This window comes from Symphodus melops, assembly GCF_947650265.1.
Source record: "Symphodus melops genome assembly, chromosome: 6".
Lineage (NCBI taxonomy): Eukaryota > Metazoa > Chordata > Actinopteri > Labriformes > Labridae > Symphodus > Symphodus melops.
In genome coordinates this window covers 25,161,140-25,180,069 of record NC_136696.1, presented here as the reverse complement: position 1 = coordinate 25,180,069, position 18,930 = coordinate 25,161,140, and the positions used below count along the sequence as shown (strand labels likewise).

Here is an 18,930-nt window from a genome sequence, read left to right as displayed (position 1 = left end):
TTCATATGATAGCAGCTAACCGCTAACAGCTAACCGCTAACTAATAAATTCAACAATGGAAGACATCCAGCATTTAATCAACTCTGTCACTGACATGTGACTCTTTATTACAAAAACTCAATCAAGCTTAGTTTCAGAGAAGGCTGTGTGCCGCGAGGAGAAATACAGACGTAAACATTCGGCTGTTTGCCGATGTAACACAGGGAGTGACGATTCTTTCAATCAATCAACGGACTGCAGTGTTTAACTCTACCTTTTCGGGTCAGCTCCACATTCTTGGCACCCCAACAGAAGGGTCCCAAAAAGTGAGACGGTACGGATCGGTTATTTGGGAATCTTAGTCTATGGAAATGCCACAAAATGCACACCGTACCGAGACGAACCGAGCCGGACCGCTCGGTGGTAACGGGGCTTAACAGCAACACATTGCTGCAAGTTGACAGTCTTAAGCTTCTTATTGCAAAACAGCCAGCTAACTCACTGACCTACTTCAGAAGAACATTTAAACCAGATAACGTTAACATTAGTTTAAGAACAATGGGTCGTCAACATGAGTTAGCTTTCTACTACATGTTCAATCCTTGAATCCAGAGATGTCTTTGAACGTGTTTGCTCTCTGCGGATAGAAAGAAAAGGAAAGTCCAGATCCATCCTCCACTCGTTAACTTGTGGATTACATTAACAGATCCATTGGCTATGCAGGAGTTACTGCTGCAATACTTGAATTTCCACACTGGGGATCAATAAAGGACGACCTTATCTTATAATTCCTTGTCTTAATTTGTCATAATAACTTTATAGAGCATGAGTAAAGCATGTGTTTCTCATTAATGAAACACTTCATAATAAATCATGTAACGCTTATCAAGAAAGATATTCCATGAGGTTTAGCTATAAAAGGACTTCAAATCAAATGTTCAACAAGCTTAGCCTGTCCATGTACTATTTGATACAATGTAATATATTGTTGTATTTATCAAATCTACAAAAATATATACTTTTATGGCAAAACTGTTTATTTGTGCCAGCTGCAGCTTCAACCTACACTGTCTGCAAACACGTGTGTGTCAGCTGGTGTCACTCCAAGGTGAGAAGAATGTAAACAAACCAGAGTCCCCAGCACAGGTTTCCCAACCTTGAAAAACTGAACAATAGCTGGAGCTTCAATTCACCACGTTTTGGCTTATCAAGCTTACCAATACTAGTACTACTGGTTTTTTCTTGGCAGACATAAAGTGATGACAGACAATGTTGTGTTTGAGGAAAGGACTGCAGTAGGCCTATTCACTCTGATGAAAAAAATAAATCTGATTTATTTATATATGTTGTATTGAGTGTCTCACTCTATTATATCGTATACAGCAGTTTTACTTGGTCTCCCTCAGGCTAAGGTATGGCAAGTATCCACACCTTGTCATCTCCAATTAACGCCCACATTTCTCTGAACAAAAAGCTTTTTATACTCCGTCTTGATCCCTTAAAAAAGTAATTCCACGCTGGTAACCCCCCCTTTAGTATGAGACGGCGTCAGTCTCTCATCCAGACGTTCAGGTTCGTCCGTGGCTCTAACGTCCTTTCTCTCAGGTGACTCCGGGATCCGAGGAAACCCCGGAGGTTTCCCTCGCAGCTCTGGCATAAAATTCAAGTCACGTCCAAAAAGAAGGGCAGGAATTCGTTCACCGTAGAGGTCCCTGAGAAGAGCCTCGGTCCGCTCAGTTCGCCTCCACGCCTCCCACTTTGCTTCCTATATTGTGTTCTTGACTGTTTCATCGCTGTTATCTGTTTAAACTTGAGGTCAGCATGACAGGAGGACTGAAGGACGGAGACACAGAGGAGGTACAGTATTACTCTAGTGTACTGGTTCGTTTTTGGCATACAGGTTTTTGCCGACACAACACGAAGTTTTTTTTTAACTGCGGAGCTGTTTACAATTAGAGCTCATTAAGGGAATCTGGATGTTTTCTTCATCCCCAGAGCGCAATGTCTCAGTCGTTATCTTTATTTCTGGCACATAGTCATGAAAGCTTCTCCCACACACGCTGAGGGAATGTGAAGGACCATTGAGTATGCATTAGCATGTGGGTGTAAGGCTGAACCTGCTAAAACAGGAAAGCCTATTGTTTTTTACGCATTAAACGTGTTCGTGCGTAAAAGCGCAACTTAAAGCGAACTTTTTTTTTTGCTTCAAATACTCAAAGTTATTTCGTGCATGCATCTTAATACCAACTATAAGGAAATAACAATGAGAACGAATATGTAGGATGTGCTTGAAAAGGTGAGAATAGCATTTCAGGCGCTTCAGGTGTCATTACGCACAGAGTTTTCGAAACGATGGACACGGAAAACCTCATATTTCAGCTAAATGTGTATTTATTTTTACAGTTAAGATTACAATTACAGTTGATAGCTAATGTTTGTTTAACATTTTATGTATATAGAAAACCCCTATTTTGGAGGGAAACGTGTAGAAATTTTAATATGTGCTTTTACAAACCTCTTGAAACATGTTGAATCAACTGCACGGCAGGTTAGGGTGTTAGGTTTCTACTCCGGGTGGTGAGGACCCCTTGCGGCTGGATCGAGGGGTGTGGTGCTTCACTTTCAATTCATTTAAACCCATCCCTGTTTGTGGGGCAGGCTGGTAGCTCGCAGTTCCAGTCTCTCTCCCTCTCAACGCGCTGCACACTATCCCTCCTCCTCTTCACTCTCTTCTCTTTCTGCCTCAGGAGTTTCTGCATTCGCCGTTCATCCGAAAACAAGGAAACATTTACAAACCTAACAACAAAGACATGGACAACGAAAGTCTGAACGAGAAGACGATGGAGGATGTCCACACCAAAGAGATAGACCTGGTCAACCGGGACCCAAAGCACATAAACGACGACGTTGTCAAGGTGAGTCAAACCTGGAGGGCTGACCACTAGCTATGTATTTGAGTTCTAGCATGCAGCTGCTGTCTATCCTTTTCTGTCTTTTTGTGGCAGGAAAAAATTTACCAGGATACCTGTTGCACAGTTTAACCTTTCCCTTTAATCAGTGGAGCAACCTGGTAGTCACTGAAGAAGACTAAAATAATGTGTGAAACTGTGCGCGTATATGTAAGGAATGGCAAAGTGGTGTTGTATGAATGTGTGCGTAAAATACGCAAGGCAGGTCTTTTGCGCACAGTGGTTCCAGAAGCGTTCCCCCTCAATAACTTTCCCCTATAAGGAAAAAAAAAGCTGAGATTTAAAGCGCGTTGACGTGATGCAATGTGAAGCATTTCATTCGCATAATTATCCAAGCGTCTGCACAAGTAGTGCACTTGAAACCTTGAACATCCCTGCTCCAACAAAGGAAACATTACGAATTTCCTGTTGTTGGAACACACATTTCCCACAGTCCTTTATTGCACACGCCTTGCTGTTAGGAACGTAGAATTATTTCCATTAGAGTGCAGCCTGGCCGCACAAATACCGAGTGTTTATTTTGTTTTAAGGAGTTAGCAGGAGAGAGGTTGTAGCAGCAGATGAGAGGCGCGCTGGAAGCCACCTGACGTGTCTGGATTGTAGCGGGGAGCAGCAGCTGGGAGTTGGGAGAAGTTTTTTTTTTTGTCAAAAGCGGGGGTCAAACGGCTCACTGCATGGAACAGGAGGGGTCGGCTCTTTGAAATGCTTGAACTCTGCCTTGTTAAAACAGGGAAACACCCAAGCAGTTGGTTAGTAGAGGGGATATCCCTCACCACTCCCACATCTCTCCTCCCTTCTTTTACTTTTCCTCCCATTCTAAACCCCCCCCCCCCCCCCCCCCCCCCCAAGTTAAATGGGTAGATAGTCTTTATAAGATTGCTTCTTATTGTTGTGTGATTCCAAGGAGATATCTTCAGAATGATCAGAAAAGCACATCTGCGAGTAATATTCTTATTAGGACTGTGTAAAAAAAAAATCACAAATACCTAAATGGCTTTATCACAAGAATATCTAAATATATATGACATGAGAATTAATCACCCAGGAAATGTTTGAAAACAGCATCATGTGCCAGTAAATTGTTCCCATGTCACATGTTGCTTCTCTTGAGATAAGGATTAATTCCTCTTTATTTCGGGGAGAGAAGATATCTTTGATGTTTCATAGTAAACAGCCACATCACAAATCAAAGTCATGTCTGTAGGCAGCAGGTCTTTCTTCCAATACTTCCATAAAACACTTTCAGTGCTGAAAGTTTTAATAATGACTGCTTAAAAGTTAACTGTATTCATTGCCTTTCCAGTTCTGCGTGTCCACTTCTTTCACTCTCTCTGCACTTTCTCTCTCTCTCTCTCTCTCTCTCTCTCTCTCTCTCTCTCTCTCTCTCTCTCTCTCTCTCTCTCCCCTCCATTGTGAGCGTGAGTCAGAGTCTCCTTCCAGTCTGAGTCTCAGAATAGTATACAGCTTTATGACTGCCCGCTCTAATCAACTCAACAGACTGCTGGTGAAATTATCTGAAATCACATGAGGGTACACTGACAAATAAAATAAAATAAACTGCAGAAAAGGATTGTTCAGAGACTTCAAACCTGTGACCAGTGCCTTAAAGTCAGTACACACATCTACTCAAGGACTCATTCTGAAGTAAGCAAGTATGTCTGCTCTGATCCAAGAAATTACAAATAGTCAATCATGCATCTTAAATAATAATGACATTTAATGGCGTATGTCTCTGACGGTGTTTTTTACGCAGCTTCTAACAAAACTTGACATTGGGAAAGTTTGTGAAATAGTCACAAAATTACCATACAGAGTTGTGTTATCGTTTGTTCATGACTGTTAGATGTAAGAATGGAAACCTCATGTGTTTTAGTTGGGGGTGTATGTCAAATCTCTGACATAAAAGCATGTGTGTGGTCTGCTGCCTTATAGTCGCCTGGCTTGGAGAGGTCCAAAAAGACTTCTTCCCAGCAGACCAACAGTCTTCAACATCCAAGTTGAATTATTTCTACTACCTTTACAGAAGTCATCTGAACATGACATTATTCCTACATCTTCCTCTATCCCATTTTTCTGACCCAGCACACGTTCAGTAGATGGCTGTTCATCAAGAGCCTGGTGTTGCCCTAAATTTCTATCTTTGAAAGGAAGTAGTTTCTTGCCACTGTCACTTTGCTAAATGTTGCTAATGTGCTCATGATGGATTAAAGCTGGGTCTTTGAAATATAACAATGACATTTATTGACTTCCACACAAGAAAGAACAAGGTTTTTGTTATAGACTCACTAACTGATGCAAGGCTCGGCTGCCTGACGCATGAAGAGAACCCCTTTTAGATGATTTTTTTTATTGCTTGGAATCCAGATGTGCTCAGTGTCGCCCTCTGGATGTGAGAATAAACTCTTATGAGCATGTGGTTTTTACAGTGTGCTGTGTACAGCAGCTCTGAGGTGTTTTGAGGTCAATGAAACATCTCTGCCAAGTGGAAGCGTGTGTTCAGTGTGCCCCAATGAAAAAGCTCAAGCAGGGAATCCCTTCCAGCAATCATCCTCCTGCAATCCTCCACCATGACCAAACACACCCCCACTTACAGCACTCACACATAAATGCTTTTGTGCGTGCAGGAGAACTGTATGTAATGAATATGGAACACGCACATAAAGACACACACAGTGCATTTTTTCAAATCTGAGGAACACACACTGTTCTCTTGCTACAGCTGGCCTCAATCACCTGGCCACATCAAACAAGTTTTGTTTCTGACATGCATGTGGTGTTTGTTCTGTAAAGAGAGATTTTTCCTCTGGAGACTCTGTGGGTCTTTATGGAGCAGAGGGGAGGGGCCAGTGGAAGGGAAATGCCCCCACTGCAGATAATTATGAAGAGGGAGTTTAGGAGTTTGAACTTCTCAGACAGCTTATCCAGAGTCCTGAAGGTCAAATGATGTTACATGTTACACCTGTGATTGGTTGAATCCAGATTTATTCTTGAACTTGAACATCTTGAGATGGGTTGGTAGATTGAACATAGATGAATCATCACTGTTGTGTAGTTATCTCTCACATCTCACAAGTTCTGTCACATCTGAATGCTAAAAACTCCCCCGTAGGTTTGAGGCATTTCATGCTCATAAAACTCTGAGATCACTGCAGTGGGATTTGTTTCCAAACACATGTCATGCAAATTCTATACATTAGGGATTTATATCATACACCCAAAGAAACCAAGTAAAAAAGATGTATCAATTGATTTTAAATTATCAGATATTTGGCAACTTGGTCAATTTAATGATGGCTTTTGGATGCAAATCTAAATAGGGGTTTATGTGAATATGATCATTTGCAAAAGTATTGTTTTAATTAAAGCTAAGCTAATAGGCTAACTTGTTGAACACATTTTTGAGATATAGAAAACTGTGTTGACTTCATTAGTGTAGACTTCTGATTCACTTTGATTAACGCTTTATGCTGTAAAAAAAAGTCTTGTTAAGCTGTCCCTGCTGCTGTCAGTTATCCTAATCTATCTCCTGATCTCCCCTGTAACCGTCCACCATAACCCTCAAACCAGCAAAGGAGTCCATTAACATCCTTTTTACGCTCCTCTCTTCCTCCATAGTCACACTTTGTCTATTCAGGCACGGTTGACAGCCTGAAGTCAGAGCTCTCAAAATAGCACATCCCCATATTTACTCAATAGTACAGTTGCCACGGCGACTGGTCACAAGATGACCCTGACACTTCATTGTTTCATGTAAAAAAATGTCTGGTTGGACCGCAGAGGTCCACCCATGCTCTGACCCATCAGAACTGGGCCACAGCAGTAAAAGTTCACAAACGTTGGATGTTTGAATACTTTTAATTCTACAGTTCAAACATTAGGCATCATTGTTGAGTCATCATCAAACCACAAGGTCATGTGGATACTTCTTCAGAAGCACATTAACTTTAAACATAACTACCTGCTTTTGCACAGTGTTTCCATTTTCATAAGGAACTTTTTGTAGTAAACTTATAGAATAAGAACCAGATAGTTTTTCTTAGTGCAGTCTTTGTGCTTCACCACTCTACGGTTGTGTTTGTGCGTCGCTGCAGAAGGCTCTCATTTACTCTCATTCAAAGTTCTGGAAACTGGAGCAGAGTGGGTCCACTTTAAAATTTGTAGCTGTGGAAAAGTTAAATGGACAGTGCGCTGTTTTTGTGGCTGCAGTCAAATTTGTTTCATAAGGTTGCTTTGAGCTCTGCCAGTTTTCGCTGTGCGAGAGGTTTTGTGGTGCTGCTTCGACTAAAAGAATTGCTCCTACAAGCTTTTGTTTGAAGGCAAAACGGGAAAAGTAGCCTTGTTGACTATCCGTGGAAAAGCTCAAATTTTTAAGAATAGAGAGATTGATTGATGTGCCAGGCAAGTTACTTTTTTTATATAATTAAATCAATGTTTGTCAACAAATTGATGCGGCTCTCATACTGTATAGCCTATGCATGTCAGATATTTAAGTGTATCCAGGAGAACGTTTGCATACAGCCTCAAAAGAGCTTGCATAGATCGTTCAGAGGTATAGTAAAAAAAAAAAGTGAGAGAAGAGCATATTCTTGGGGAGATGTTGTGTGGTTTGTTGTGTTTGTCATGTTGACCATACATAAACCTTGTTGGGTTTTTCATATGGAAAAGTCCAACTAGCTTAAGCTTTCTAACAGGCACAACTCAGGTTCTTGTTACCCTTTGACAAAGCCAAGCTAGCTAATGTAGTGAAGGTAGCTAGTTAAGTATTATAAGATATCATTCTCCCAATCTAATATCAGCCAGAAAAGTATTAAATATATAGTGTATTTACAAAAATACAAGTTAGCTCAATGGTAATATCTTTTTTCTACATGTAAGGCATAATGATTAGATTTGATTAAATGTGCTTTTATACCTTTTAACTAAGTTCACCATTCAAACCATCTTTATTTTAAGAGTTCAAAAATGGAAAAAGTAAACCATAATTTGGAACCATCATGCAGTTTGTGCAAAGGGGCATCAAGACTTGCAAACAGTGGCTATTAGCTCGCTAAAGGACAACACACTTGACTCTTCCATTTTACTGCCACAGTGTCATAACATATATGTCATAATGTGACTTATGTGTTGCACCCATTAGCCCTCAGTAGTCTGAACTCTCTGTTAGAAGGACACAGTCTCCAAGTAACTGTATAAATATTGACTCTGTGCTCGGAAGCCTGTGCAGAGGATGAGAGAGAATAAAGGAGAGTCTACATTGTATTTACAGAGTGAGTCGCCACTTTTCTCTCAGTTCCTAAAACGGCACCGGTCAAGGTCTCAGACATGCAGGGATTGTCTCATGTGAAAAAAAACCCTGTTAGATGTGTTTACAGTGAAATAGGTACAATGTTCTTCGTGGTTTAAATAGAAGGTAGAAAAATAAAGATCACATGTCAATCAAACACTTTGGATGGCACAGGGATGATTTTCATTAGTTACACTGTGGGGTTTTTTTTTTCAAATGGTGGCCATCACCGGTCACACTATCTGCACAGTCTTCCTTCTATTTATTCCATGGAAAACCTAAAATGTGAAACACATCTCTCACTGAGCACCTTAGAAAAGGAGATGTACTACCACACAGGGAGTGTTTATAACAGTGGATGTAAGAGCTTCCAGGAAGTAGACTTAGGTTGATAATTATTTAGATATCAAACAGTGACACAGCATCATTAAACCACCAAGCATACGAAGCCCTCATAGTGTTTTATGTGCTACATCTGGTCCATCTGGTGTCGTATTTAAAAGATGAGATGGAACTTTGGACTTCGTTTGTCCACTTGGGTCAAAATTCAGGAAGACATCTGTTCATCCCTTGTTGGCACATTTTAGACACTTAAATGTCATTCCTGAGACTGGAAGATATTCCTCTCTACCTTCTGTGTTGTATCTATCTGGATACACAATTCTTGAGTAGATTTACAGAAAGTCTTCAGAATTATTGAGTGTAGCGATTAGTGTTTCGGGCGGGGCTGGTGGTTGGTGGTTAGACTGTGTATCAGTCATTGCAAGGGGAGGTTTAAATCAGTCATTTTTCCCATCTCTGCAAACTGACACATAAACATTATCAGGGAGGGAAGCAGCTGATTTATGAGGAAATAATACGTTCAGATTGGATGGATATAAAGCTCATGTTCATTAGCACCATATCTGGCCTCTTGGGAAATACTTCTGGCGGTGGATGAAGGTGTTTGAGTTATTATGAGTCAAATGTGAATTTGGTGGTACTGACTATCTCATGAGACTCAACAGTTAACATTTTCAGAGTGTGTTGGTAACCAGTCTTCTATTTTCACTAAAAAAATACTTTCACCATTGTTTGGTTTAATACAAAATTTTGCTTGGCTGCAGGGTGTCAAATCGAGGATTCTGTCAGATATTTTCTTTTGGTTATGAATATCATACTTTTTTTTGTACCTTGTTCACACCTTAAAGATTAAAGATGTTTTCATGCTTTTTGCGATGATTTGTTTGTACTTATTATTTATGGGGGTTTAAACACAGCTGGAATGAAGTATGTGTAATTTGAAGGTTTGCTGAACAAAAAACCTATCCAGCTAACTAGCCACGTACATGACCTCAAATTATCACAAAGAAATAGCTGCCTATTCAGCCACAGCCTGAAGTAATAATGTGAAGGCTGAATGAGAAAGATAGATAGAGATAGATAGATAGATACTTTATTGATCCCGAGGGAAATTCAAGGCATCCAGTAGCAGTATACAGACAGGCAGGACACAAGACATTAGTTACAATACACACCCGCTGTGTATTGTAAATTAGATAATGGAAGTATGGACGAATATCCGACCTGTGATCAAAATGTAAATCTCTTGAATAGCATTGCCTGGTAAATGAGAGTTTGATTTGTACTGTTGGTTTGATGTTACTTTGTTGGTCAAGTCTTGCAACTACGTTAGCCTCTGGATTATACGGTTTATGTTGTTTATGTTTATTGATGTGTGATCGAAGCGCAAAGTATATGAGTTCAATTAATTATACAGACAGACTTATAGATCCCCCCAGAAGTATTTTAAAACATCAACTTCTCCCCTTCTCCCTCTCAAGGTGGACTTTGAGGACGTGATAGCTGAGCCTGCAGGAACATACAGCTTTGACGGCGTGTGGAAAGCCAGCTTCACCACCTTCACTGTCACCAAGTACTGGTGCTACCGGCTGCTGACGGCGCTGGTCGGCATCCCCCTGGCGCTCATCTGGGGTATCTTCTTCGCCATCCTGTCTTTCATCCACATCTGGGCGGTGGTGCCGTGTGTCAAGAGCTACCTGATCGAGATCCACTGCGTCAGCCGTGTCTACTCTATCTGCGTGCACACCTTCTGCGACCCGCTGTTCGAGGCGATGGGCAAATGCTTCAGCAGCATCAGAATCCGTACCACCAAGGAGGTGTAGCATCCACAAGGAGGAGGATTCACGGAAAGTGGGGAGGGAGGATGGGAGGGCTAGAGCCACACAGATGGAAGGAAAAGTCAAAACAGAGAAGAAAAAAATTAACTCTGGGAAAATGAGAGGTGAGACTTTTCCAGAGCTGGGCGGGGCTTGTATGGAAGTGAATGGGCATGGTCACTTGGCACTTGATCCCGCCTTGTTTTTTCTCCAGCTGTTTTTTTCTCTCCAGTGTTGGTGTAACCAAATGGGTGGGCACAGGAAAATCAAAGGGTCAATCTCTAGGGGTTTTTGTTGTTATTTTGTTTGTGTTCCTTTTTTTTTTTTTTTTTGCCATTTTTGTCCAAGAAACAAAGCTCCATTTCTGTCTTCTGTTATTCTAGCGACATGACGTAAATTCCCTCCATTCTTCACTATTTTTGTGGAGAGCTTCTCCCTTTTATTGATTTATGTGAAATGGGGATGTCAGGCTGTATCACTGTCATCCCCTGGCGCTTATTTTTTTGGGGGGGGTGTTATGAGCCGCTGGGCGGGGCAGGATTGTGGGATGTCAGGGAGAGGAAGGTCAAAGCAGAGAGAATGAGCAAGCGCTGCTGAATTCTACCTGACTCGGCAGAAACAACACAACCCAGCAAGCCCAACAGCAGCCCTCCTTCTGCCCCCCATGACCTCAATCCCACAAAAAACCAACCCCTCCCCTTTACCCGGCTTTTCCAGCAGTCTGACACACTGAACCTGCCCTCACTCCTGCATGCACCTGCGTCGCCTTGCCAGCAACTCGCCGTCCGCCACCACCACGCCCGCCACACAGCCTCATGATGCAAAAAGCGTCTGCATCTCAGCTCACTTGCTCTGTACATCAGCTTTTCTTTTTCACCAATACCCTCATTTTTATGAAAGTGTGAGACAGAGAATGTTAGCATTTGAATTTAGCACCTCTTATTTTCATTGACTTTCAGAACATGTTTAATAACACTCTTTTAAATGCACATCACCGTAGGGGAATAGTGAATGCTTTTTTTTAATTCCTACATTATGAATATGAAGAACTTTGAGGGGTTCACTTCGAAACTGTTGTTTTAATATCCTATATGTACTGTAAGGGTGTTTATGCTGAGATTAAAAAAAAAAAAAAAAAAAAAGCTATGGCTGCATTCCAGTGCACTAATCTATAAGAAAGTATTTTAAGTGAAAAGCACTTATAAAGATCTCCTGTTAGAGTTTAAGCTTACTGTTTCAGGCTCTAAAAGCTTGTGTGGAGATTTTTCTTCGAGCTGTGGTACTTACACAGGTTAATGCATTGGAATAAACACAATGTGAGGTTGAATGCCTGATTTTAGATGCATTTTAATGTTGTTATCTAGTCATCATTTTGCACCTTCCCCACTTTTGTCAACTTTTTTTTCCTTTTTTTTTGTAATTCCCTCTTCCGTTTCCCTTTTGCTGCCCTACTTTGTGACTGTGGACACGGTGTTAAACAGCATCAACTTTTTGCCTCCTACACCAGAGATTTGTGAGGGGACAGCTGAGTGTATCATTTTTAGGGGGTGGGGATATTTGGGAGGGGCTATGTTTTATTGAGACACTAAGCTTGCCTCGACTCCGTCACATTCAGTCTACATACTGTCTTCTGTCACAGATGGTATTGTTATAGCACCTGTTCTTTGAAGTGAGTGTTTTTAAGCTCAAAAGGTGATATTTTTTACAAGTACTGATTCTCCTTCCTTGCTTTTACTGTACAATATCACGCTGTGCACATTAAAATTTAATATAATCCAGTGTGCATGTGTTCATTTTTCTTTGTATCGATAGTTCCTTAAACGTGATCACTGGCATGACGTCTCTCCTTAAAGTCAAATGTGAACAGTAGATTTTTTTGTTCCTTTTTTTAATAACTTGTGATTCTGACTCAGAGCAAATTGAATAATGTCGCGATTCACTGAAGATACATGGGACCTGATTTCATTCATCTGTGCTGCAGCCAAGCTGAAGCCACTTGTGGGAAAAAGAAAAAAAAAAGACACAATAATGAAGTTGGAGCGGCTGAAAAATATTTTCCAGCAGCAATGCCCTCCAACCCCTCTGAAATATTTCTGAGTCAGTGTCAGAAATACCGAATGCCTGGAGTCCTCGTTTTTTTCTTTCCCTCCCAAAAGCCTGGCACAACTTTGCCATGGTTACTGGGAAAACAAATAAAAACGTTGGGCAACACTCATGAGACTGGAGTCTAGTCTCTTGACTGTATTCAATTTAATTTACAGCAAAAGCTTAATGATACAGCCCGAGGCGAGCCTGGACTCTAAATTAAGTTATTCAGCAGTAACATGTTGAGAATGAAGTCAAGTCATTTTAACAATGGCTCATTGTTTGAATCTTACATGCAAGCTGATTTTCAAGGATACAATTTATACAATAGACTGCTGCTGCCAGGGTCACGTTTCAGTGTACAGAGCAGTAACTTGCTGTAGATAACCCCAGCGTCATGCATGTTAATGCTATAATTTACAAGACATAACAGGCTTAAAACCATCACAAGTATGTGGACTTAGAAGCACTAAAAATGTGCAATGATTTGAATATTTTTGAAAAAATGATTCAGCTGTTACAGATGCCCTCACTCTTCTAAAAAATCTTTTAACAATATTTGATGACCAGATCTGCTGCCAGATGGCAGTCAGGTCATGTACCAGTGTTAAATGATCATGCAGTCATTTACATTTACCTTAATATATCTGATGAAATGTATTCAATACAAATGCTTCCTAGATTTTGTGGCAATTATTTAAGTAACTTTATACAAAAATGTTTGAGATAGTATTTATAGATTAAAAGAATTTTTAATGAATCCAACTAAATAGACGAGCACTTCCTGTTATTTTGCGCCTTTTGTCTTCTTTTGAATTCAGCAGCTATCGTCGGATCACAAGACATAAAGAAAGTGCGCATGACTTAACTCAATATTATTTGGTTGAAAAAGGTAAGGAGAGGTATTTTATACTGTGATGTTAATGACAAGTATTGGGTGTATGCTGCACGTAATATTTACAGTCTATGATGCTACATTACAAAATGCAATTGGCAAGCAAAGCAATACAGACAGACAGCGACACTGTTGAGGTAAATTATGCATGTTATGTTAATGTAGGCTATAGTGTGATAGTGTTACTCCACAATATCAGAAAGATATCACGAGTATTTGCACTAAGAAAACAATAAGCTTTATTTTGAAAGTTACACTGTAAGCAATTGCTTTTAATCTACGGCCAATTTTCAACACCAAAATACTGTTTTGATCTAGAACAGTTAAGAACTGTAGTTAGCAATGCTTTGTGATGCTCATCTTGAAGCAAACTGACAAAGGCCATAAACAGTATAATGATGTTTTAAATTACAGGACACTACAGTATTGAGCGTGGTCAGTAGTGTGGTATGTTAGGCAGTTTGTATTTTGTTTCTAAAAATATGCTACTGCTTATTTTTTTCAACCATCAACTCCTAAATGGAGAATCATCGGAGGTTCATTTGAATAGCAGTTTTAAGACTACAAATTAGACGGAAGGTCTTGTTGAGATCATATTCTATGTTTTAATATTTCAATATTGCAGAGGAATCTAATAAGACAACTTTTTCTTTGTTATAGGAAAGGTCTGACTTCAAGATAATCTAAAAACTTTTGTTTACCCCATGTAGCTAACTTATTCGATTTGTTTTACTCCACAGAGATGACATGAATAAGAGAACGCAGAGTGAATAATAACCGATGATGCTCGACACAGATGGATTAACTTGTTTGTGTCTGATTTATTTGTCATGAAGTATAAGATGACGTTTGGTAGAATGCTGGTGCTCTGTCGAGGTTTATAAATCTTTCAGTAACCTTTTAAGTAGCTCATGACCTTTGTTGACCTTCATCTGCTTCACATGGCTAACCTTCAGTCGATTGTGTTTAAATGTTTGTATCTGAAAGGTGAAGGGGGGAAATAGCCTAATAGTTCAAGAAGAAACAGCAACAGGGTTTCAAGAAAAACATTTTTTATGAAATCAAAACGTGTTTGCTCCACAAGATTCAGATTTCTTGAGACATGCTGATATTTCAGAATGACAATGTAAACTTGAGTGTCAATGTATGTACCTTAGTATTGCATGAATTTTGTAACCTTCCACTAATTTCGGTAAGTTTAGGTCTTAAAGCTCTTGCTTCACACGAAGGAGAAAAACAAGGAAGACGATCAAGCCAGAACAAAACCTCCAGAAGTCAGAGTCACTGCTGGAACTCTAATGAGACCCTTAGAGAAAGGAAAGAAAGTATGCAGTAGGCAGTATTGGTTAAAAAATACTTCATAAAAACAGCTTGTGGGATCTTTTGAAGACTCAAAAAAACGCAACACAAAAAATGAGCCTCTGCACTCAGAAGCATCGTTACAGCAACACATGCGAGCTGAAACCACAACAGAACTCCTGTGCAGGATTTGAAAAAGGTCACGGCACAGAGTAAGACCTCCTGGCTCCACGGGGGAAAAGTTCCAGTTGTTCTCTGTGCATGACCAAAGCAGACTTATCAGGAGGATGAGAGAACACAGAGCCTGCTCTGTTACCTCCAAGCTGAGGACAGGGTTGGAGAGTCATAAGTGTGAGTTAATGGCAGTGATCTGATAGGTAACACAACCAGCTGCGGTTTAGTGCTCCTCTGTGTTCTGGTGGAGAGTCGGTCGATTGCAGATATCTTTTCAGGGTCCTGGTCTTTGCAGCAATTCTGCCTAACTGCTGCTAATACTGTTTTTTGAAGGGCTCGAAGCTGTATTTTCATATCTACAGATTATATTTTTCCAAACCTTTATATTGGTGCCCAATTACTTTCCTGTTTTCTGGGAAGATTCCATTTAATTGATGCTCCATTGTCACTAAAACCTGTAAAGATCTAACTTTCATTGAGACATTTTACAAGTCAAACGAAAAGAGTCTTCTGCTTGTGTTCAACATTTTACAGAGTTGATGCAAATCTTTTTGTTTGTTTGCTTGTTGCTGGTATAGCTTTTTGGACAGCTCCCTCCCTCCGGAAGAGAAATTCCTAGGTTCGATCCTGTTCTCTATCTTCTACTGTATGTTTGCATGTTCTCTCTTTGTTGGTTAGATGCCAGCCCTGCAGCCTTTTACAAGTCAGGCGGGTTATAGACTCAAAACTAACAAAAAAAAAAGGATATCCAGGTGGGGTAGGAGAGGAGTTGGTACATAATAAGCTTATTTTTGTGTAAACCTCTGCTGGGTAAGTGCATGAACCGTCTCTGTGGATAAATGTTTCTTCCCTGTCCTTTTGGGATACTTAGCCCAGCTTTCACAATGCAGCAGCTCCCTCTAGTGGGCTGTTTTAAGAGGTGCTACATAAACTGAATGGCTTAAAATAATTGGACCGCAAAATATTACACTTACATATTACACTTACATGTGGCTGTTGAGGTTTTTTAAAAAACGGGCAGTATCTTCTGTCTGTGGAATGTAGCTTTCCTTCATCCGACCACATGGAGCAAGAGTGAGATTCACTCTGGATGTTGGATCATAAATTCAGGCTCATCACACTTTTGATAAAAATGTTCAATATTGATCAGCATTTTAAAATAAGCCTCATTTCCCAAACATATGCAGAATCTGTAATTGTTTTGTTTGTCTGATAGGAATCAGGAGATTGCCTTCATGCATTCACCACATCCTGTTTTCACCACCTTTAATAACTCGGCTTCAGCAAACATAACCTTTTCAGCCTTCAGATCAAACACGCCACACATTAACTCTATACAATGACATGTGCAATCATTAAGAGCAATTGATCATTGAAATTGCTTTAATCATGTATCACATTAAAACAGTAAGTTCATTTATCACTAGAACTATCAAAGCCATCATTTAGACTGGTTTCATATTTTACAGCGCTGGATGGAAAAATACAACTGAACTATTTTAAATGTGTCAATATTTTATTCTTAATCATTTTATTGAGAAAACACAAAACAGTGATGAGCAGTTCTGCCTTAAATGACCTTAACAGTTGTTATTGTTTTTATGATGTCAAGTCATTTAATTTTCAAATTTCCGACTTGTTGTTCCGACTTGAACAGGCGTTAATTTGCGTTTTCCAACTTGTTTCAACGATGTGTCCGACAACACATGAATGCAGGGTGAATACCCCCTCAGTCAAAGCAGTCTAGCACCAGGCCTGCACTACAGCCTTTTTTTTTTACACTTATATTTGAATTGTTTACATAAATCAAAAGTGATGTTTTTATGAGACCAGTATCTTAGTGCTTCAGATATTCGTTAGCATACAACTGCAGATTCAGCAGTAATTCCTCCGTGGTCTTCCGGTAGTTAAAAAGACTGAGACAATAACAGGTTTATAAAAGGCAGACATGATGATCGGTCTCCTCTCTCTGTGACTCAGCGTGTTCGTCAGTGGAAAGTCAGAGACCAGGTGACACAAACATCGAGGCTTTTAACGACCCGCAGGGCTGCAGGATCAGCAGCTGTTTCCTCTCACAGACACCTCACAGATTACAGAGAGTTCTCAGGGATCCTGTTTGATTTGTTGCTGTCATAATACATCAAGGAGAGACACTCACCTTCTCTGCAGACGGTCGATACATTCACAGCTTTGTCACGTCAGCTCTGTAATCTTTGTTTGGCTCAAAACTTTTAAGGTGTGACCTCTGACCTCGATGTTCTGCTGCAGAACTTCTGACTTTCAAGAGTAGGCCTACATTAGAGTCAGACACAGGGTTCACTAATTGATGGAATTTGTCTTAGTGTTTCAGTGCATGTTCCGAAATCTGAATCAGAAAAAGTATAAAGCAAGTTAACAGCAGTGCTGTCATGATTTGTTCTTACATGGTTTTTTATCTAGTTTTTTTTCAGTGTTTTTGTTTTGTTTTGTTTTTGTTCCTTTTTTTGTATTTCTTAAATCCTTGGATGTATTTTTTTTCTATTTTTATTCCGGGCTTTAGTTCTCAGTGTTTCCTGTTTTATTTTGTAGTTCTTTGTATCATGTCCAGAGTAACTTCCTTTGTGTGTTTACCCTACCTATTTGACTGCCTTCATCCGTCTCACCTGTGTTTTGTTTGTCACACCTGTGTCCAATCACTCCTAGCCTGTTTAGTGTCTGTGTGCGTTGTCTTCCTCGTCACGTCCTCATATGTCGAACATCCCAGTATTCACCTCCTGTTCAGTACTTCTGAACTCCTGTTTTGCTTTTTCTTTCGCTTCTCTCTGTGTTTTTCCTGCTTTTACTGTTGGAGGTTTTGATGGAAATATAAACCGCATCAATAGCAAAAGCGTTAAAAAGAAAAACTCCAGCTATGAGCAAGTTTACATTAATTAAATTAAGGGAGAAAAAATACAATAACCTTTAATAACACAAGGCAAAAACACTGTAAACTTGTATGTCATTTCTTTTAGTGCAGATCTTGTTGCTTGTTCATGGAAGATCTTTATTTAGAGTTTACAGTCTCTTCCTGGAAATGTTTGTTTGAGTTCTGCTCTTCAGAATGTTTTCACCGATCTCTACAGCTGAAACACATTTTTAGCATTTTATTGGAGAGCCAATTTGTCGGGTCAGATCATTACACGCTGCCCTCTGTGTTCTGCAGCATGTACGCTTTATTTGGTTTCAACAAACAAACCCTCTGGGAGGCTGCTGTTGTTCCCGTTTGCCCCGACTCCCCCATACAACAAACCCAGCAGTCTCTCTGGCCGTTTGCCCGCACAGTGTCGAGTACAAACTCACACACAAATCACTCTATTCATGCTTGTTTGATCTTACATAGCAGACTGGATTGGATTGAATTTTATGTTTTCAGACACCATCAGCACTTCTGCTATATCTCTCAACTAATGGACGGCTGGAGTTCAAAGATTTACAGTGTCCCTCTGCTCATTATCAAGCTGACCTGCATCAGTAGTATGCCTCCTGTTTTCACCCAATCACCACCACCATCCCAGCATCTACCTGTAGTCTCTGACCAGGTTGTTTAAGATTTGAGAGTGATGAGGTCGGAGCCTCGACTCTCTGCTGCTGCAGTAAACTTAAAATAAAAACAAATGTGAGGGAAAAAAAGCCTTTTCTGGGGCTTTGTGAAGTTTCACCTGATTTGAAATGCATCTGTAACCCTTTATGCATTATTCCACATTTTCAGAAGCTCCTTTGTTACTTCACTTATACTGTCAGCAACACATGGGATAGGGTAAATCCAACAATTCCAAGGAACTGTACTGTACTTGGCAATAAAACCAGATTCTGATTTGGAACAATCTCAATCTTTTTTTTTTTTTTTTTTTTGGCTTCCTGCTCTGTCAGCTGTTCAAGAAGTGAATGTTCAAGATGATGAAGCATGCTCTGACATCAGACAAGAAAAAGGCTGGCACACATCCACACCCTCTGCAAGAAGGCTGCTCACAAGACTTTATGCAGATGTTCCTCATGTGCACACCTGGATCTCGTGAAAGAGTAAGTCATGTCAACCACAACGCTCTGAGACCATGTAGTACCACTAGT

At 40.1% G+C, this 18,930-nt stretch overlaps 1 protein-coding gene across 2 annotated transcripts; it reads left to right on the top strand.

Annotated features, from left to right (window-relative positions):
- Positions 1 to 1,523: 1,523 nt before the first annotated feature.
- Positions 1,524 to 12,172, top strand: cav1 (caveolin 1). 2 transcript variants are annotated; one of them, XM_079345514.1, is made up of 3 exons: positions 1,524 to 1,836; positions 2,727 to 2,894; positions 10,056 to 12,172. In XM_079345514.1, exons 1-3 carry the CDS (start codon positions 1,801 to 1,803, stop codon positions 10,395 to 10,397), a joined length of 546 nt encoding a protein of 181 aa, XP_079201640.1. In that variant the 5' UTR covers positions 1,524 to 1,800; the 3' UTR covers positions 10,398 to 12,172. The 2 variants fall into 2 exon arrangements, with proteins under 2 accessions (XP_079201640.1, XP_079201641.1); XM_079345515.1 differs by lacking the exon at positions 1,524 to 1,836 and adding an exon at positions 2,060 to 2,078.
- Positions 12,173 to 18,930: the final 6,758 nt, after the last annotated feature.

Bases quoted from the DNA above. Each gene is read 5' to 3' on its own strand.
- cav1 (XM_079345514.1), top strand. From the start codon at position 1,801: ATGACAGGAGGACTGAAGGACGGAGACACAGAGGAG. The intron at 1,837-2,726 runs GTACAGTATTAC...TTTCTGCCTCAG, and splicing joins AGGACGGAGACACAGAGGAG to GAGTTTCTGCATTCGCCGTT. The intron at 2,895-10,055 runs GTGAGTCAAACC...CTCCCTCTCAAG, and splicing joins TAAACGACGACGTTGTCAAG to GTGGACTTTGAGGACGTGAT.